Source organism: Tachypleus tridentatus, chromosome 5 (assembly GCF_004210375.1).
Source record: "Tachypleus tridentatus isolate NWPU-2018 chromosome 5, ASM421037v1, whole genome shotgun sequence".
Lineage (NCBI taxonomy): Eukaryota > Metazoa > Arthropoda > Merostomata > Xiphosura > Limulidae > Tachypleus > Tachypleus tridentatus.
The window spans coordinates 8,174,810-8,197,598 of NC_134829.1; the positions used below are offsets into that span (position 1 = coordinate 8,174,810).

The 22,789-nt window shown below is 33.1% G+C and overlaps 1 protein-coding gene across 3 annotated transcripts in view; it reads right to left on the reverse strand.

Annotated features, from left to right (window-relative positions):
• Nucleotides 1-9,009: 9,009 nt before the first annotated feature.
• The window catches only part of fl(2)d (Pre-mRNA-splicing regulator female-lethal(2)D), an 83,178-nt gene continuing 69,398 nt past the window's right edge, over nt 9,010-22,789 (reverse strand). For all 3 annotated transcript variants that reach the window (XM_076501004.1, XM_076501002.1, XM_076501005.1), the window contains 2 exons: nt 14,624-14,778; nt 9,010-10,960 (listed from right to left, as the gene is read on the reverse strand). In XM_076501004.1, the coding sequence (XP_076357119.1) occupies nt 9,372-10,960; nt 14,624-14,778 (1,744 nt within the window). In that variant the 3' untranslated portion in view covers nt 9,010-9,371. The remainder of the gene's footprint in view (nt 10,961-14,623; nt 14,779-22,789) is intronic.

The following is a 22,789-nucleotide window of genomic DNA, read 5'->3' on the forward strand; positions in this document are numbered from 1 at the left end:
ATGTAGCGGATGAGAGTGGGTTAGGTTCAGTGTTGACCTCTTAGTACGTATCAGAAGTTGATGTTAAGTAACTTTGGATGAGAATAACCTTAATAGTGTTATGAAAGAAAAGAAACTTGGAGTAATGGTTGATCATTCTCTTAAGCCATCCAAGCAGTGTTCATTTGCTAGTGGTAGGGCAAATAGGATATTAAAATTTCATTATATAGGCCATTGGTTATGCCACATTTGGAGCATTGTGTTCATTCTTGGGCTCATTCCCTTAAGGAAGACATTGAAATTTTGGAGAGGATTCAGAATAGCGTTACCAAAATGGTAATTGGGATGTAGGGGTTGTCGTATGAGATTATATTAACATCCTTAAAATAGTTTTCTTTGAATAAGATCATCAGTGACTAGTGGGGAAAAGTTGGATGTGCAATTGATGGAGATTCTCTATAAGTTGTAGTTACTTCTCTAGTAGGGGAGATAATGGGCACTTAAATATGAAGACAATGGATCATTTCATAAGATAAAATATTCTCACAACTTTAACAACAACACGTGATACCTAAGGTCGTGTACAGATGTACAATAAGTCATCTTGAGTAATGCACCTCTTAGGTGTTTAGGTTTCTGTAACCTGCTGTTGTCTAGGTCTGGTCACATTAGCAGCATCTCCAATTGACATTGGTGAAAATTCCATGATAAAGAGGTTTGGTTTCGCTGCACAAACTTTTGTGAACGAAGCTTAACAGATCACATTCCAAATGTTCAAAGGGGTCATTATAGAGGACATAGATCATTTCCTGAAGCCTTTCATGTAAGCCACTACCTGCAATGGATAGACTATGTAAGAAATTTTTCAATCCATGGTCTTAAGTATAAAAGTTTCGTCTGTTTATGCAGCTAAATACCTGAACGAGATGTAACAGGAATAACTGGAAGACAGTGATATATGAGCTGCATTGCGATTTTATCTCAGTATACAATAACGAAATATGTTATGTAGGTTTATAGGCTCTGAAAAGGATCATTTTCTTGGGACTAATCCTAATCATTTATATGGGAAGGCATATGCAGCAATTGTAAGCAATCTACAACATCATCTTTCCTTTTGTTAAGCGTAAAAAATGAACAGGACAATCAGCACTGGCCACTGGATCATCAGGTTTTGGATGAATAGTAACAATTCATATTACTATTGTTGCAATAAATGTTCCATAAAACTGCTGAAGGCCAAGTTAGGCTTTGCCACAAGCTTGAGGAAGTAGAGTGAATGGTCTACATCAAAGGGGTGGCTAACTTTATCACAAAATGTTTCATCTTCAGCCAGGATGAGAATCATCATTTCATTTTTATTTATTTGTCTGATGTTCCCACTACACTCACCTACAGTTGTACAGCCTATTTATGGGATTTCTTGGGTCTCTCTACAGTTCTTTCTGAGCACATTATTTCGGACAATCGTTAATTATTTTTATATTAATGAAGAGCAGCTATTACCTCTGAAAAATTTACCGGTAAATTCAAGTCTTTAAAGTTGGGTGGACCATATGTTCCAATATGCGTACAAAGGCAGGAAGTCAAGTTTCTGGTAGACTGATGGACTTATGGCCATTGAAGTCTTCTTGTTGAGATCACCAATATGGCCAGTGGAAACCAAAATAATTTCTGATAAATTCCCATAATATAAATATTAAAGATGGGAGAGGTATGTCTCTCTTTTACTCTATGAGGTGCTCCAAGAGAACTAAAATAGTAATTTGAGATTTTGGATGTCGAATTAATTAACATCTTTGTGATTGACATACTACAAAGCTTGTCTGTCAGTGTTAATTGTGTAATGGGTGAGCTATTGATGTATGATAAATGTATTCAATACTGACAAGATCAAGTCCAGGAACAGTGGACTTCATGAGTTTGTGTAGCATAAGGAATAATATTACTTGCATATAAATTTACATGACTTAATCCAAATGAGGTTTAATGTGTCCATTGGTTAATGATTGTGCTAACAGTATGGAACTAATGCTTTCAAATGAACTCAGTGACTTGTTGGGTAATTATGCAGAATATATATTTGTAGAATAGGTAAATAGGTGATTGTGTTCAGAACATAGGGACAACTCAACATTATAGATATGAATCCAGTGGAGCCAGAAGAGTAATTGACAATGATTAAGCACTCTCCAAAGGCTGTAGGTTCCTTCGTGTAACACCTGTTGAGTGCTTGGTCATTTCTAGTAGTGAAGACGGAAAGTATATCGAGGGTATGTTTTCATTTGATATAATAACTTGTCTTTCCAACAAACAGATAAATGTTGTACATAACAGAAAGCTATTGGCGTTTCAACGGTCTTGATCGTGACAGTTTGAAAGCATTTAGTTAAATAAATCAAATATAAAAAAAACAAACAAACCAGTATCAGGATGCCTAGAAAATGTAGACTTTTCTTTCGGGTTTATTTTTTCGAAATTCATAAGGAATTATGAAAGTGAACCACCTAAAACTCTCAGGTTATCGAGACTTAAGGTTATGGTAAAATATTATAAACAAACTTAATGTAAATATATCATAAGAAATAAAGTAAACAGGTAATTCTAAATAACAATTGCTAATTAAACATTTATTGTAAGATGTATTTTTAATTTTAAAATTTTGATGGTAGCTGGAAAGCATAAGACAGGCCGAGAAACCATAAACAATTTTTAAGATGACATTAAATTTTTTTGCCCATTTGAAGCTACGTTATAAATACGAAACAGTTCTGAAGATCATAGAGTTATTGCATAATAAAGAGTTGAATCAATTAGCGGGTCTTATTGAATTATTTGTATTTGTTTGCTATCATTCAATAAAAAGAGCAATGATCCAAACTATCAAAGTATTTACTCTTTAGTACCATTTAACATGAAAGTTTCAGTACATGATATACAAACATATCAGAAGCACAACAGAAAATTTAAGTGTGTTGTAATGTATAGATAGTTCAAATACTCTCTGCCAGGTTTATAGATATAGAAATATTAAAAATAATTTCATTTTTCAGCTTCTATGCAGTTTTATCCTCAACATTTGTTCAGACAGTCGTTGGGATTGACTTGTTCTAGTGACTTCGTCCCTGTTATGAAACATCGAATTCTACACTTATTTTGTTGTAGTTTTATTTTCCGTTCATATATTATTTCCTGTTTCCTTTGGTTCAACTATTAAATCTTAGTTATATTAAAGCGCTAATTCACATTCTACTTAGAGCATGTTCAATTTTAGCATGTTTGAAACTAGTCATCCATACCTTATGGCGTGCGGATATTTATGTTCTGAAAGATTATTAAATTAGCAAGTCACGTGAACTCTAATCTGGTGTTTTATGCTTTAAACAAAACTACTGTTTGAGCTAAAACAAGGTAGTTCACGAGTTACAACTAGAATAAATCAGGGCAGATAATTGTTGAGTGTTTTTATTAATACATAAAGTTCAGTTAATTCTTGGGCTTCCTCCCACATCTTCCCCTACGCTGTGGTGCATATTTCAGATGTTGAGATTCCATGTAGTAATCCCTGCCTTAGTGGTTGCCGGTTGTCTGGTCATTATAGTATTAAAACAACCCCTTTTAATGTTGGACATTTCACATTAGGGGGATCTGTACTGTTGTCTTTGTAACTAAAATAATAGTATTTTTGGTAAGATTAAATTGTAAACATCATAAAAAACATACTAACTGCCAGTAGTGATTAACATTATAAACCACACCCATTTTTCTAGAGTGAACAACAGTGGAAAACATAATAACTGCCAGTAGTGATTAACATTATAAACCACACCCATCGTGCTAGACTGAACAACAATAGAAAACATAATAACTGCCAGTAGTGATTAACATTATAAACCACACCCATTTTTCTAGACTGAACAACAGTAGAACACATAACAACTGTCAGTAGTGATTAACATTATAAACCACACCCATTTTCTAGACTGAACAACAATAGAAAACATAATAACTGCCAGTAGTGATTAACATTATAAACCACACCCATTTTTCTAGACTGAACAACAGTAGAAAACATAACAACTGCCAGTAGTGATTAACATTATAAACCGCACCCATCGTGCTAGACTGAACAACAGTAGAACACATAATAACTGTCAGTAGTGATTAACATTATAAACCACACCCATTTTTCTAGACTAAACAACGATAGAAAACATAATAACTGCCAGTAGTGATTAACATTATAAACCACACCCATTTTTCTAGACTGAACAACAGTAGAAAACATAACAACTGCCAGTAGTGATTAACATTATAAACCGCACCTATCGTGCTAGATTGAACAACAATAGAAAACATAATAACTGCCAGTAGTGATTAACATTATAAACCACACCCATCGTGCTAGACTGAACAACAATAGAAAACATAATAACTGCCAGTAGTGATTAACATTATAAACCACACCCATTTTTCTAGACTGAACAACAGTAGAACACATAATAACTGTCAGTAGTGATTAACATTATAAACCACACCCATTTTCTAGACTGAACAACAATAGAAAACATAATAACTGCCAGTAGTGATTAACATTATAAACAACACCCATTTTTCTAGACTGAACAACAGTAGAAAACATAACAACTGCCAGTAGTGATTAACATTATAAACCGCACCCATCGTGCCAGACTGAACAACAATAGAAAACATAATAACTGCCAGTAGTGATTAACATTATAAACCACACCCATTTTTCTAGACTGAACAACAGTAGAACACATAATAACTGTCAGTAGTGATCAACATTATAAACCACACCCATTTTCTAGACTGAACAACAATAGAAAACATAATAACTGCCAGTAGTGATTAACATTATAAACCACACCCATTTTTCTAGACTGAACAACAGTAGAAAACATAACAACTGCCAGTAGTGATTAACATTATAAACCGCACCCATCGTGCCAGACTGAACAACAATAGAAAACATAATAACTGCCAGTAGTGATTAACATTATAAACCACACCCATTTTTCTAGACTGAACAACAGTAGAACACATAATAACTGTCAGTAGTGATTAACATTATAAACCACACCCATTTTCTAGACTGAACAACAATAGAAAACATAATAACTGCCAGTAGTGATTAACATTATAAACCACACCCATTTTTCTAGACTGAACAACAGTAGAAAACATAACAACTGCCAGTAGTGATTAACATTATAAACCACACCCATTTTTCTAGACTGAACAACAATAGAAAACATAATAACTGCCAGTAGTGATTAACATTATAAACCGCACCTATCGTGCTAGACTGAACAACAGTAGAACACATAATAACTGTCAGTAGTGATTAACATTATAAACCACACCCATTTTTCTAGACTGAACAACAATAGAAAACATAATAACTGCCAGTAGTGATTAACATTGAGGTAGCAAATATATAAAATACGGCATCATATGCCTATATATCATAAAAATGAGGTTGTGTATGGTAAAGAAATGATTACTTCTAGCTTTTGGATATCATAGTTCAATAAACAGTGGCAGTTACCGAAAATTTTTACTGATGGAAGAATCTTTAAAGTTAAATTTTAAAATGGATGTTCGTTTGTAATGAAAGTTCTTAGAAAGTAATGATTCTGTATGCAAAGGACGTAAGACATTTTACAAGGCTTTCTTTAGGGTAAATTGAAAAGAAATTATCAATTTGGATGTACAGTTACGTATAGATGATTTTCTGATAACTACCAATATCAAACTTTGTATGAAAATAGTAGAGCAAAAAACTGTTGGTGTTTATATGTGAATTTGTAAAACTATGGTTGCACACACGTGAACTTGTTATGAGGTGTACCATTCATAAGTTCTATTAATGTCATTAACTGCCTTTCATTTTTTCAGCACTACAAATATACCACCAATACAATGATTGCAAACAAACGATTTAAGTTCACTAAAAAAATGCTTTAAGCAACTCTTTATAGTAGAAGTAACACATCTTTCCTAAAAAAAAAAAAAGACTAGTTTACACAAGATAAACAAAACCAAATCGGGTAATTGAGGAAATAAGTGAACTCTAACATTTAAACTTAATTAGCTATACAATAAATCTTTATTTTCATCAAATAAATTGTGGTTTTAGCTCATAATTTTAAACAATTTCACTACATGGCCACTTCACTGGAACTAAAGAGCCTAGCCAAAACCATTATTCTTCCTCCACAAAACTTTACAGTTGACACTATACATTCAGACAGGCAGCGTTCTCCTGGCATCCGCGAAACTCAGATTCGTCCGTTAGTCTGCCAGATAGTAAAGCGTGATTCATCACTCCAGGAATCGCGTTTCCACTGCTCCTGGATTCTTCCAATGGCAGTGTGCTTTACGCCACTCCAGCTGACGTTTGGCATTGCATATGGTGATCTTAGGCTTGTGTGCAGCTGCTCGACAATGGAAACCCATTTTATAAAGCCCCTGACGAACAGTTCTTGCGTTGAGGTTGCTTCCAGAGACAATTTGGGGCTTGGTAGTGAGTGTTGCAACTGTAGACGATTTTTACGCGCTTCAGCACTGGACGGTCCCGTTCTGTGAACTTGTGTTGCCTACCGCTTCGTGGCTGAGCTGTTGTTGCTCCTAGACATTTTCACTTCACAATAACAGCACTTACAGTTCTTTTCCTACAGATACGTAGCACTTACAATTGACAGGAGCAGATATTTGATGAACTGACTTGTTGGAAAGGTGGCATCCTATGACAGTACGACGTTGAAGTTTTTGTTTGGGAATTTCGCACAAAGCTACTCGAGGGCTATCTGTGCTAGCCGTCCCTAATTTAGCAGTGTAAGACTAGAGGGAAGGCAGCTAGTCATCACCACCCACCGCCAACTCTTGGGCTACTCTTTACCAACGAATAGTGGGATTGACCGTCACATTATACACCCCCACGGCTGGGGGGGCGAGCATGTTTAGCGCGACGCGGGCGCGAACCCGCGACCCTCGGATTACGAGTCACACGCCTTACGCGCTAGGCAATGCCGGGCCACGACGTTGAAAGTCACTGAACTTTTCAGTACAACCCATTCTACTGCCAGTGTTTATCTACGGAGATTGCATGGCTGTATGCTTGAGTTTATGCACCTGTTAGCAATAGGTGTGGCTAAAATAATCGAATCTACTAATTAGAAAGGGTATCCACGTTCTTTTGGCCATGTAGTGTATTTTATTAACGAATCAAAAGTTTAGAAAAATAACCTGTATTTACCAGTTTGGATTGAAAAACCTTTAATACAAAGCCCTATAACTAGAATGCATTCGAAAAGTGAATCTTTCTTCATCATGGGCAGAATAGGATAAAAAGAATATGGGATGACGTCACGGCAGGCTATAACTCTGCAGTGTTTTATTCAACTAGGTTAAGATTATTTGCTATGAATTTCGCACAAAGCTACACGAGAGCTATCTGCTTCAACCGTCCCTAATTTATTAGGACTAGAGGGAAGGAAGCTAGTCATCACCACCCACTGCCAACGAATAATGGGAGTGATAGTACCATTATAACGTCCCCAAAGCTTAAAGAGCATGTTTGGCGGGACGTGGACTCGAATCCGCAAATTGCGAGTCGAGTCTCCTAACCACTTGGCTTTGCCCTCGGATAAGAAACGTTTAAATGAAAAGTTTTCTTTTCAAGTTCATTTTGTACGACATTTCCGGCAGACGCTTTTCAGCAGGTAGTAAAGAACATATTACGATCGATTTGTTATTTTTTTATCAATTTTTCCTCCCACGTTTCATAGATAACACTCATTTAGGCCCAGCATGGTCAGGGCACTCGACTCGTACTTTAAGGATCCCGGGTTCGAATCCCCGTTACAAGACATGCTAACCCTTTCTGCCGTGGGGGCGTTATGACGTCACGGCCAATCCTACTCTTCTTTGTAAAAGAGTCCCCCAAGAGTTGACAGTGATGACTAGCTGCCTTCCCTCTAGTCATTTTTTGTTGTATTCACTTTAGTTGTAATTTGATTAATACATTCATTTTTGTTGTATTTAACATGTTCCAGGTGAAGACATTTAACTAGGTTGGTATTCTCCACATTCTAAATTAAGGTAATTTAATCGAATTGATGTTCTCCATGTTGTAAAAAAAAACATTTAATTGGGTTCGTGTTCTAAAGGAAGACATTCAACTGGGTTGGTGTTCTCAATGTTATAAAGGAAGACATTCGACTGGGTTGGTGTTCTCAATGTTATAAAGGAAGACATTCGACTGGGTTGGTATTCTCAACGCTCGAGACGAAAAAATAAAAAGACTTAACCAGAGTTGTGTTCTAAAATCAGGTTATAATTTAATTGTGTTGATGTTCTCCACGTTTTGGATGAAGACCATTTAATGAATTAGTATTCTCAAAGTTTTTCTTTTTGTATTTAGGTGATATAATGTATATTATAGAAGAAGTACATTTGGTCTTGTTTACTCCAAGTTTGTGTAATTTTGGTGACTTCAATGTTGCTCTACAGAACATGCATCAGTCAGATATTGTAAAGTATTTTCAACATACGTTTCTGACCATTCACCTTCCTACTATTAATTCAGGGAAAAATGCAGCCACAAGAGATATTTGTTTTGTATAGATTATTTATTTGAAATCTTGAAACCTATTAATTTTAAATGATAAGTTTGGCTAATTCATTGATTTTCCTGTAATTTATTCATTTCTTTATAATATCCATTATTTTAAAATTAATTGGCTATACGATAGCTTTCCAACTTATCTTAGAACAACTTAGGCAGATTATTTTATTATAATTTCCTCTCCTGTTCAGCTTCTAGTTATGTTTGCTGTAAAATACTGTAAATAGCTTGATAGAAAATGGTTATTGAAACTTTACAAAAACTAGCAAGTTAATAATAAAATGTTAAAAAGTGGAATATGGAGTGAATAAATGTTTCTTTCCTAACTGTTCCCTTTATTCACTAAAATAGTGGATTTTCAAAATGATTACAACAAATCAGGTTCAACACAGTTTATTTCCAATGCAGAATGAATTTTTTTTAGTACAATAAACACAAAAGCACAATCAGGCAGCATGTATTAAAACGTTTCTTCTAAATTCAGTACACAACTTATACTTTGATTAAAACACTTGTCAGCCTACAAAATAAAAGTTCGGAATGTTGACTCTTTCAACTATATATAAAGAAACTATTTCCTGCACTTTAGCCCAACAATTTAGCAAGTTCTATGAATAATGAATTATATACAAATATTATAACAGTTCTATTGAGGATGACACTAATCTGTACCCATTTGGTGCTAGCTTAAGACTAATAGAATAAAACCCAGGTAACAAATACTCTCTAACCTGAAAACCTACAGAACCTCTTCATCACTAATACTAAAGTCACTGTTTACATCACCATTTCCAACAGGTGAAGAACTAGTTTCTTCTGTCCTTTCCAGTGGTTCCTTACTTGCAGCTGCCCAGCTGGCTAGAGTCTGGGCAACTTGAACTTCAGTGTCAGTGTCTACTTCAATAGTGGCCAAAGCCGTTTCTGTTTCACATAAACTTCCAACTGGGTTTCTAGTGACCTTATCTTTATATTCTGGGTTGCAGATTGTTGAAGGAATCTCAGTTTGTGTCCTATTTACAGTGATCAAGTCATTATCATCTGTGTTGCTGCTTTCCACAGAAGATTCCTCTTGTATTCCTTTTTTAGCTATTAAATCAATTGGCTGTTCACTACTGATTTCCAAACTCATCTCTCTTTGTGTCCTTTCAAGAGACCCTCTGTGGCAACTTTCAGCTGTGGAACATCCCAGAGAAAACTCTTCTCGTGGACTTTCTTTTATAAGCTGATGTTTGTTAGTGCCCTCAAAAGTCTCTGGTCTTGTCTGTTCTGCAGAAATACCAGTTATATTTTCAGCATCACTAACACTTAAAGCTATATCTTCTGTCCTCTCTAGAGTTTGCTGGCTATTAGTATCAGATGCACTACTCCCCACTGGGGACTTCTCCTGTGTCCAATCAACAGAGTTTTTATCCCTGTCCTCTAAAATATTGTTTCCCAATGGAGGTTTTTCTTGTGTCCATTTAATAGGGGAAAATTCATTATTTTCTTTATTACAACAGCCTAATGGAGAGATTTCTCTGGGTCTTTTAACAAGAATTTCATCTTTTTTTATAATGTTTCCCACAGGTGAGTTTTCACGTGTCCTTTTCCTACCCTCACGACTAGTTTTATAAGTCCCCACCTCAGAACTTGCTTCTGTCCTATATGAGGCTTTTGAAAAGTTCACTGCCATTTCATGTACTTTTATTTTTACTTCTTTTTCTCTGTGTGGGGCTGTTACATCAGAGGGTTTTTCACCCTTTTGTAAATCCACCACCAAGTCCTGAGTTGTGTCTTCATCTTCTGTACTAGATTCTGCTACTAAAGATGACGGATTTTGCCTTGTACCATCTTTAGTATTATGTTCAGATGTCTGTAATATTCCTTCTTCTGTTGTGGTATCTTTTCTAAAGACACTCAGAGATTCTGTAACAGAAGTCACAATAGAAGATGGCTGAAGGGATATTTTCTCTGACTGTAATACAGAAAGTGCTTTTGCAGAGGAACTTTCCTGGTTTTCTTCCACTTCTTGGCTTTGTTCCTCTAGTACTGGTTGTTTTGAAGCACCAGTATTGTCTTTGTCAATGTTAGCTTCTTCAGTGACCTTTGCTTCATCTCCATTGCTTAAGTAAGCAGAAGATAAGCTGCTTTGTTCTGTTCTATAATTTGGAGAACTGAGGTTATGACTAGAGTTAATTGAAGCTGTGGTAGGTTGCCAAAGTTTTTGATTCTCCTGTTGAAGCTTGGCTATCTGTTCCTTGGAGTCTTTTAGTTGTTGCTGTAAATAGTATATGGTACTTTGCATCCCTTCAACGTCTTCATCTAATTCTAACAGAAATTCATCTAGTTCTGTATGAGAAAAGAAAATCATTTTATATTACATACAAACATAAAATACATTATAAATAATTTAGATAAAACAGTTTCTGTGATAGTTATTGTTTTATTTAGTTTCAGACTTCTGTTGTAATAGACCCAAGATTATTAACTTAAACAACACAGTGACAAAAGCACCCAGAAACAAACAGTTTATGATGAGCTACAAAATATACAGCCCAATACAAACAATCTGGACAAAATGTTTAAAACAACAAAGATAAAACTGAAAAACGTACATCAGTGGTGTCTACGAATTAACATGTCAAGACTGTAACAGTGTATTTAGGTATGGAAGAAGGTTCCATACAAACAAAGAACAATCAAGAAATTGGAAACTTGAGGAAATGGTTTAAATTTTGTATTCCACCTGAAGGAAACTATATACCATCTTCTCAGAAGAAGTAAAATAATTTATATCTGTCAAATAGGTAGAAAACTCAATGGCTTAATACATTTAAGAAAAATATACAAGTCTAGAAACTCATCCAGACAAGTTTCAAAAAACCAAATGAACTGTAGTTACTCCCACTTTACTTAACATGAATGTCAAAAGTACTTCCATTTCTTTGGTTCAACATACAGATAACTGTTAAAAGTTGTTTCAGCCTGTAATTGACAATTCTTTTACTGGCAAAACCATGGTCATAATAAATGAAATATTTATGACACATAACACTCTTTTTGTAAAACTTAATTCTGTAATTATAGAGTTTCACCAAGTACTGACTGCTTTAAGTATTCATTGAAGGAAATCATAACAAAAGCAAGTCTTGTGATAATAAAAATTTATATTCTCAATGAATGATAGTTTGATAAAACTAATACTTTAGAAAAACTCAAAACATTTAGAAACACACTGTTTTAAGATGAGATTGTTCAAAGCTGAACTAATATGTAAATGTTTTTGGTTTTAATGTTGCAACACAATAAAACATCAATTAGAATTTTTACTTGAATTTCGTGATGCAAGTGTTCCATGGGTTAATACTAACAATACACAAGGTACTGAAACTGACTAAACCTAAACTGGACATTATAAAAACACTTGAACATAGTACACACCTAATTCATTCACAAACTTGCACAACTCTGAACAAACCTTCCTTTCCATTACATTATTCTCTTATAGGTACTGTCTTCTTTGAATCATAAACATGTTTAAAGACCTATTCTTTACATATGCACATCATTTGTAATTAAATACTGTTATAAGCTATATTTTTAAAATTTTTATTTGTATACTAGAGGGAGTTGTAGGTTGTTATGATGATATCAACATGAAAATGTTAATAAGATAAGCCTAAAACATCTAGAAAGTTCTAAAAGATTTAACATTTACTTTTCTTGTAGAATTTCAATACTAAGTTATAAATTCAAGATAGCTGTGAAAATTGTAAAGTTGTTTCAAAATTGATAAGTAATTTGTAGCTGGAAGAGTGATTGCATTAATACTTTTTGTTTTTACCATGATGTGGTAGTAATTAGTATCCATTGTAAATGTAGCATACTACTGAGTAAATTGAAATAAGTTTCAAAAGAGGTTGAGGAAGAAAAGTTAGTTTCTTACTATTTACATGGAGTGTGAATTTAACATAGAGATAATTTAACAGAAAAAACAAATGTATGCTTCTATAGACAACAACATTTATAAATTATAGTTAGATAACGTGTTTTAAGACATCTTCTCCAGACAACAACACCTATAAAATATAGTTAGATGAAATGTTTTAAGACATCGTCTCTAGACAACACCTCTAGACAACAACACCTATAAAATATAGTTAGATGAGATGTTTTAAAACATTGTCTCTAGACAACCCCTATACATTATGGTTAGATGACATCTTCTCTAGACAACAACACCTATACATTATGGTTAGATGACATCTTCTCTAGACAACAACACCTATAAAATATAGTTAGATGAGATGTTTTCAGACATCTTCTCCAGACAACAACACCTATAAAATATAGTTAGATGAGATGTTTTAAGACATCGTCTCTAGACAACACCCATACATTATGGTTAGATGACATGTTTTAAGACATCTTCTCTAGACAACAACACCTATACATTATGGTTAGATGAGATGTTTTAAGACATCTCTAGACAACAACACCTATAAAATATAGTTAGATGAGATGTTTTAAGACATTGTCTCTAGACAACACCTATACATTATGGTTAGATGACATGTTTTAAGACATTTTCTCTAGTCAACAACACCTATACATTATGGTTAGATGACATGTTTTAAGACATCTTCTCTAGTCAACAACACCTGTGAATCATGGTTAGATTACATGTTTTAAGGTATTTTCTCTAGTGAACAACACTTACAATTCATCATTAGATGGCAGGTTTTAAGATGTTTTCTCTAGATAACAACATTGACATTACATACTTCTATGTTATTTTTCATTAAAAATTCATTTTATATCAGCCAGAAATATTAGATGAGTCTTCTAAATAGTAACTATTTTCCAAGAAACAATTAACTTTAATTTCTTTAATGTTTAAATACAAAGAAGTTATTTAGAATCAGTTAGAGATGTAATGACATAAAAGAAACACAGAATAACAAGATAAGAAAAAATAGCAGTTTCACCAATGAAATCTAAATTAAGGAGATCAACATGCTCTGTAACTGTAAGTCTATGTTCACATCAATGATTTCTGAAGCAGGTGACATCACAGCTAGCTCCAATAACAATGTCTTGGATTGAATATATATGTATATTTATGGTGAAAAGCTGTTTTATGGAATTTGTATTCTAATTTAGTATTACATATAATGAGTAAGTGATTTACAAAAGAATATCTGAAGATGTACAATACAGCATGGGTTCTAACAATGTTCAAGAGCATTCACTAATGAAACCAAGAATTGTCACAAAGTGTAAACAGAATTAGTAATATAATCCCAAGGATTTTGCATAAGATAAATATTAACCCTGTGTCAGTGGCTGGATCAAAAGTCTAATATTACAACTTTTCACAGTGAAACATTCAATTAAACAGCTTTACTATTAATTTATGTCAATAAACATCAAAACAAAGTTTATAATTCAAATTATTTAAGTTTTAATTTCTTACTTTCAAAAAGAAATACTTAAATAACTTGTCAGTCTTCACTTCTCTATGTCACCTGACATGTCTAGTTTGAAATAACTCATTTTAGAATTTCTTTCTATCTTTTAATGATTCTGTGTGTGTAACAAATTACAGAAAACAAAGATACTGTAGGTATTAACAAGCCACAATATAAATAATAAAACTCCACTATTCTTACTACACTCATTGCTTGGCATTTTTGGTGCTAAACAACCACAGTACTAAGATATAAAAACTGTCAATAATTCTCTCTCATATTATTTATTAACAATATCCTTTTATTTGAGATTCCTTTATATGGTTCATTTTATTTTGGTGCCTGTAGTATTTAGCTTAGAGCATCTAACAACATTTTAAAACCTATTTATGGCTTACATAAAAATCTAATCATATTATTGTTGTTTTAGGAGATCCTATTACAGTGCATGTTCACAATTACAGTAAACATAACTAAGAAGAGCTTTACAGGGATAACATTTGTGATATATATTATGATTAGAAAGGTATTCTGAATCCACCTGACTGGCTTTTCTTCATCTCCTCACTGAAATTTTTTTGCAAAGCCAGTTCTCCCTCAAGCTTAGCCATCCGGCCAGAGGATATCATTTTCCCAAGTTCTTCATTCTCCTGGTACAGCAGACGACACTTGGCCATCAGGCGCTTTCCAGTGTTGCTGTTAACAAGAGAGAGAGAGAGAAAAAAAAGCATGAGGCTCAACAAACATTGGATATTTCAGTGAGAAGTAATGTTTAGATCTGTATATTATGAAAAAATTGTTCAAGCACTTTTGTTATTATTCATAAAAATACTGAGTTAAGTGAACTAAAAGATTGGTTTAATTTTAACTATTAATACAATTCACACACATCATAATGTTTGCAATAAATACAACCTCTGTTGGCTGGTTGCATCCAATGTGTGAAGTTGTCAGTAAAGATAATATCATACATCTTCATAAATCTAACAACTGTGGTTATCAACATAAGAGTTCTAAAGTGATGTTTGCAACTCAACTACTACAACTCTAACAACTGTATTTCTTAATGTGAAGACTTCTAGAGTGGATATCATACCTCAACTCCTATAAAACCTGACAATTGTATTTATTAACATGAATTGTAAACTGGTATTTACAACTCAGTTATATTTCTAAAGAGTTGCTAAGTGAAAGTGTTCACATCTTATTTGGTTTTACTTACATTCTGAGACCGTTGGTTGCCAACTAGGAACTGTTTTTATATATGTTGGTTACTGTATGTAATAGGTTATCACTGTTTTTATATATGTTGGTTACTGTAATGTAATAGGTTACCACTGTTTTTATATATGTTGGTTACTGTAATGTAATAGGTTATCACTGCTTTTATATATGTTGGTTACTGTAATGTAATAGGTTACCACTGCTTTCATTTATGTTGGTTACTGTATGTAATAGGTTATCACTGTTTTCATTACAGACAGGTTAAAAAGCATTGTGTGCACACAAACAACAAGTGTTGTTTTCAGCATAGAGAAATACAAACATGTTTAAATATTAGTAAGACTAGACCTATAATACCTAAAATACAAACCTGGAAGAGTTTAAATATTACTAAAGCTAGACTTATAACACCCAAAATATAAACCTGGAAGAGTTTAAATACTACTAAGGTTAGAGTTATAACACCTAAAATACAAACATAAAAGAGTTCCACTGTTTAAATATTACTAAAGCTATACTTGTAATATCTAAAATACAAACCTCGAAGAGTTCTACTGTTTATGGACTTATAACACCTAAAATACAAACCTGGAAGAGTTCCACTGTTTTATGTTACTAAGGTTAGACTTATAACACATAAAATACAAACCTGGAAGAGTTCCACTGTTTAAATATTACTAAGGCTAGACTTATAACACCTAAAATACAGCCCTTACTGAAAACCATTAAAACCATAGACTGTGAACCTTTCTCTTGTTAAATGACAAAACTGTATCACCAAAACAGTTGGTAGTATTTTGAGTACTAGGCACTACAAGGAACTCAATAAGAGCTGTTTTTTGGATAAGTCAAACCTCTATATTCAGGTAAGTCTGATTTATCAGTACAGGGCTGTTTGATATCTAAATTACTGTGAATTTAATTGATATATTGATTAAATCTATGAAGGTTACTAACATATCATTTTCACATCAGTTACCATAAAACAAAATCTACATTTGTTTGAATCTAGCATGTACAAGTTTTTAATACTGTACCACATTCAGGTCTCAGTTAGAAAAAACCTATTTCCTATAAAACCCAGTCTGGTATCTACGAGACCATCTTGCTGGCTTGCCTGTTTTTCTTACTGATGATAAAGTTAATCGAAGTTTAAAATGAACAAGTATATGATGGTAAAATCATAACATCTTATTAATATTTAACCTAATTATTATTTGTAACCAATTTGAAAATAACAATTACACTTCATTTAATCTAACAACATTTGATGATCACAATACTGATATAATTGGTGTCTAGAACACTACCACATGTATCTTATTCCAGAAGGCCTGAAGAACTGGCAGATGTACTTGTGGGTTACATACTGTTTTTTACTGACAAGTCTTAAACTTTACATAAATCTAGTTAATAAGTAATGTGTTCACATCTCAGTTTCTATAAATCCATCTTTTATTTGATTACATCTAGTTGTACAAGATTTCATTATGGGACTGTATTAACATTTCACATATTGTTCTTTTAGATATTGCCACAACAAATCAGAATAAGTAACACATATACAGAAACAACCAGATTATAAGAAAACTATGTCTAAGAGTTGTTTTTGTTTTGCACGGGACTGTCTTCACATCTCAGCTACTAAATGTTTTGGATGCCATTGTATTAAGCCAGAATGAGCAATACACACATGCATGCACACACACACACACACACACACACACACACACACACACACACACAGTGTTAGTCAGACTGTTTGGAATCAGTCAGAACTATAAAGTGTGACAGTTCTCAGCAACAGTCTGTAGTTACATCTCAGCTACTAACTGTGTTGGATGTGATTAAATCTAGTTAAATAACATATATATAGTGTAATAATTATATGATTTTGGATCAGTCACAACTAGAACACTTAATGCTTTGCTTTCACTGAGATAACACTATCTGACATAAAACAAGAGAACATAACTACAGATATCACTGTGACTTCTTATCAGTAGGATCTGTGTTGCAGCCTAAAATCTATAAACTATCAACATATGGAATACAAAATACTCAAACTATCAAATTAATGTTTATTTACAATAATATACTTTATCAGACTCCTACGTTCATAAAAACACTTTCCATTAATTCAATTTATGAAACTTTAACTCTGTTTATTACGGTTAAATTGTTTACATAGATGCAAATAACCTACTCATTTAATTCTTAAAACACATACCAGTAAACACAGAAGAATGTGTGTAAATCTGATTATCATTTATAACTTTACTTTTAATAATGTCAAAACCAGATGTATAAAAGAAACAGCTTATTTCTCATCAGTTACAAGTCAACATTTTTTTAAATCATAGAATTGATCTTCACAATTATCAAATCTGTGACTACAGAAATAAGAAAAACATTTTATCATGAAATTATGTTCCATTCAAAACACCATTTTTTTACTAGACAAGTACCATTTAGGAGAAAAAAAACATGACATTGATATTCCTGAGAAACCACTTATTGCAATTCTCAATTCATAAATACTTCCTATCAATGGTGTTCTTTTACCATTTAATTCAAATAAAAACACTTCACGACCCCTTTTCAGGTTATTTTCTACACTATCAAATTCACTCACAATGTTTTGTTTGAATCAAATTATTATGATAAGTTTCAATCTTTCCGTTATTTCAGCATGGATTTGCTATATACTTGTAAACCCTACACTTTTCTCATGTTTGCTCAAATGAAAACTTTTTAGTTCAACATCTCTGCCCTACTAAATATTTAATGTATATTTAAAAACCTGTGTACAAAAAAATTATAGCAAGCAAACCTTTTTTTTCTAATCTTCCCTACTTACCTCTGTGACTTAACTGTAAAACCAAACCTTTCTTTTGCTGTTTGTGTCTTCATACATTTCTTTAAAAGTTGATTGCATGTATGGCATAACCCTTTGAATACTCACAATCCTAGTTTTATTTTACCCAAGTTATGTTTTTGTTTGATATCAAGTTACACATCCCATGATTACTGAAATGACTTTTAGCGTAACAGCCCATAGACTTACTGCAAAAATGTAGACAAAAGTATCTGTATAAATATCTGTATCTTGGTAAACAAATCAGGAATGTAACTACTTTAGAATAAAAATGTTTCTCTGAATTTTAACAGTATATAAGTGAACTGGAACATAAGCCATGTGCTCACAAATTTCTGGAAGAAAGGTCCACTTTTCAGAAGTGCTTGAGATATAATATTTTATCTGTTAAATATCTTATTTTTAACGGTATGTGAAAGACAAGTACAATATTTTAAAATGGTATACATGACAACAGTGTACAGATTACATATTACACTTCATATCACACTGGTGTTGTGTATAAACATTGCATGTGTTGGGTAAAACAGCAGTATAACAGATAATATATGTGGTACAGAATCAAGACTTATGAATGTGAGGTTTTACATAAAGTGATAGATATGATGTGCAATATCAAAGAAGATAAATATGATGCACTATTTATTACAGCATCACATAAAATGTGCTACGTGCATCAATATCAAGGGACATCAACAGCATGTACTACTTGTTACAAAATATGAATACTGTTATATTTAGAAACCATACAAGAAATATTATTTAGAAAAACAATTTCATACTATAAAAACCTTTCACTACAGCAAGTCAAACTAATATGAATAAAATTTTTTTTGAATGCAACAATTTCCTAGCTAATACAAAAGTGTGGTTGTATGAGGCCTATTATAGTCATAAACACAACATTCTAAACAAAAGGTTTGTTACTGAAAAAAAGATTATTATACTGGTTTGCCAATTCTTCTTAGTTCAATAAAGTACAGTTAATAATATATGTTGTTAAAATAAATCAGTAATACACTGTTAAATAATAATATATGTTGTTAAAATAAATCGCTAATACACTGTTAAGGGCTTCTTAAGTTGCAACACAAATGAAAATTATAACTTTATATCCAGTTCACACCATTGTCAAGCTAATATAAATAGCACCTGAATTGTTGGAATTGCTGCAAGCTTTCCACAAATTAATTTTTGTTGCAGATGAGAAAAACTATAGATTTCTGACCTTTTGGGCCATTGTACCCCAACCAGACTGATGAGCCCCAGTACTGGACACTGTATATAGTAAATTTAGTGTGCTTGATGAATTATTATACACACTTTTTATTACATTCAAAGGTTTTCTTATAGTAACTCAACTATAAATGAAAAACTCAGATTTTACAGTAATTTATAAACCTATTAAGTAGTGGTCACTAAAACTGTATTGTCCAAAAGCAGATTAATGTATCCTAGTCAATGGATCTGACATGCTGCCCCATTCCTCAACAGAAATGAACAAAATCTTCCTAACTTTTATATACCATTATCACACGGTTTCAAAAACCTTGTAGTATCTATGCAAATTATATTGTGTAGGATGTATTTTTATTTATATTTGATATTAAATAATAAACACTAACTTATTACACAAGTACATTATACCTTCAGACCTGCCAACATTACATTTTTAAGACAAGTAACCTCTACCAGAATAAGAGAGAAACAGAAAAGGTGTTTCAACAAACTGTTTATTTCATACTTACTAATTACAATGTACTTGTAAGTAGTATTTTAAGAACAATACAATATCACTGGATTTTTTTAACTACTCATGCCTAAGATTTTGTTTTCCATAAACTTTATTAGTCACTGGGGATGAAGAATCATGTTTCTCTGCTATTTTCCTCTAATCAAAACACACAAAAGCATTCTATTTACACATATTTGTAATACTAATTGAAGTATTTATAAAAATGCCATACAAACAAGAGAACAGTCTACTGTTTCCAGAAACATATTAGGAGAAAGAAAGGTTATTGAGGAAATTCTGGAACTTTGCATAAAATTTAAAAGAACACAACAATTCACACAGTGATAAAATGAAAAAAACAACTGAAAAAATTACACCTAAATCATAAAAGTTGGCAAGTGCACATCTAGGTCAGCTAACAGAAAGACATACAACTGGATAGCCTATATATCTACATTGAATGATAAAACCGTCTCCAACTGGACAATCTGCACATTTACAACAGTTAGGATGGACAGGCATACAACTGCATAGCATGTTTATCTAGGTCAACTCATAGAAAGTCATACAACTGGATAGCATTTACACCTATGCCAGCTGATAGAAAGTCATAAAACTAGATAGCATTTACACCTACGCCAGCTGATAGAAAGTCATAAAACTGGATAGCATTTACATCTACGTCAGCTGATAGAAAGTCATACAACTGGATAGCATTTACACCTACGCCAGCTGATAGAAAATCATAAAACTGGATAGCATTTACACCTACGCCAGCTGATAGAAAGTCATACAACTGGATAGCATGTACATACATAACCTATCTACCTAGATCAGGTGACAGAGAGTTAGATAACCTATCTACTTAGGTCAGTTGACAGAAAGGTAAAGAACTAGAGAAATTGTACTTCTAGGGCAAAGAGATAGATAAACTATCTACCTAGATCAGGTGACAGAAATGTAGAGAACTAGAGAAATTGTATTTCTATGGCAGAGAGTTAGATAACCTATCTACTTCGGTCAGTTGACAGAAAGGTAAAGACCTAGAGAAATTGTACTTCTAGGGCAAAGAGATAAGTTATCTACCTAGGTCAGGTAACAGAAAAGTAGAGAACTAGAGAAATTGTACTTCTACGGCAGAGTTTGATAACATATCTACCTAGGTCAGCTGACAGAAAGGGAAAGAAGTAGAGAAATTGTACTTCAAGGATAGAGAGTTGGATAACCTATCTACCTAGGTCAGCTGACAGAAAGGTAGAGAACTTGATAAATTGTACTTAAAGGGCAGAGAGTAAGATAACACTATGTAACACAAATTTTGTTCCTGGATAGTATGTGTTCTTTCTTAATTGCTTATGTTGTAAAAGTACACAAAATGGCCATTATTCCCTTCAAACTTTGCTTTTGTGACTTGGGTAATGAAATTTAAAAATTAATCTATTTTCTATGTAAAAATGGCAAACTTGCACATTTGTATTTACATAAGGTTTGAATAAATCAACATATGAATAAAGATTTACATGTATTTATACTAAAGTTATATAAAAATGTTTAGAAGGGAGCAGTTTTTTTTTAAATGTATGACTGTAATGTAAATAACTTTCACATATCAGTCCCAAAATATAGTCTCTCACCATGTTTTTGTTATACATACCCAGGTCACAAAAGCAAACTTTGAAGAGAAAAACAGGTCTTTTCCATTTACTTTAGGCATAAGCAATTGGGAAATAACACTTTCTGCCCAGGACCATGAAAAAATAAAAAATTTGTTACATAGTGTCACCTATCTACCTAGGTCAGCTGACAGAAAGGTAGAGAACTAGAGAAATTGTATTTCTAGGGCAGAAAGTTAGATAACCTATTTCCCTAGTTCAGCTGACAGAAAAGTAGAGAACTAGAGAAATTTTGCTTCTAGGGCAGAGAGTTGGATAATCTATTTTCCTAGGTTAACTGACAAAGGTAGAGAACTAGAGAAATTGTACTTCTAGTGAAGAGAGTTCAATAACCTATTTATCAAGGTAAGCTTACAGAAAGGTAAAGAACTAGAGAAATTGTACTTCTAGGGCAGAGAGTTGGATAACCTATATATCAAGGTAAGCTGACAGAAAGGTAAAGAACTAGAGAAATTGTATTTCTAGGGCAAAGAGTTAGATAACCTATCTACCTAGATCGAGTGACAGAAAGGTAGAGAACTAGAGAAATTGTACTTCTATGGCAGAGAGTTTGATAACCTATCTACCTAGATCAGGTGACAGAGAGGTAGAGAACTAGAGAAATTGTACTTCTTGGGCAGAGAGTTTGATAACCTATCTACCTAGGTCAGCTGACAGAAAGGTAAAGAACCAGAGAAATTGTATTTCTAGGGCAAAGAGTTAGATAACCTATCTACCTAGATCGAGTGACAGAAAGGTAGAGAACTAGAGAAATTGTACTTCTATGGCAGAGAGTTTGATAACCTATCTACCTAGATCAGGTGACAGAGAGGTAGAGAACTAGAGAAATTGTACTTCTTGGGCAGAGAGTTTGATAACCTATCTACCTAGGTCAGCTGACAGAAAGGTAAAGAACTAGAGAAGTTGTACTTCTAGGGCAAAGAGTTAGATAACCTATCTACCTAGATTGGATGACAGAAAGGTAGAGAACTAGAGAAATTGTACTTCTAGGGCAGAGAGTTGGATAACTGATCTATCTAGGTCAGCTGACAGAAAGGTAGAGAACTAGAGAAATTGTACTTTAGTATATGGAATTTGATATCTTCTAGATGTAGATCACTTCTGAATGCACAAATAAAGGGGATGAAGACCTTTACAGCTTTAAGCTTCAGGACATCAATTTTGTTGACATTTGAGCCATCACTCGATATGTTTATA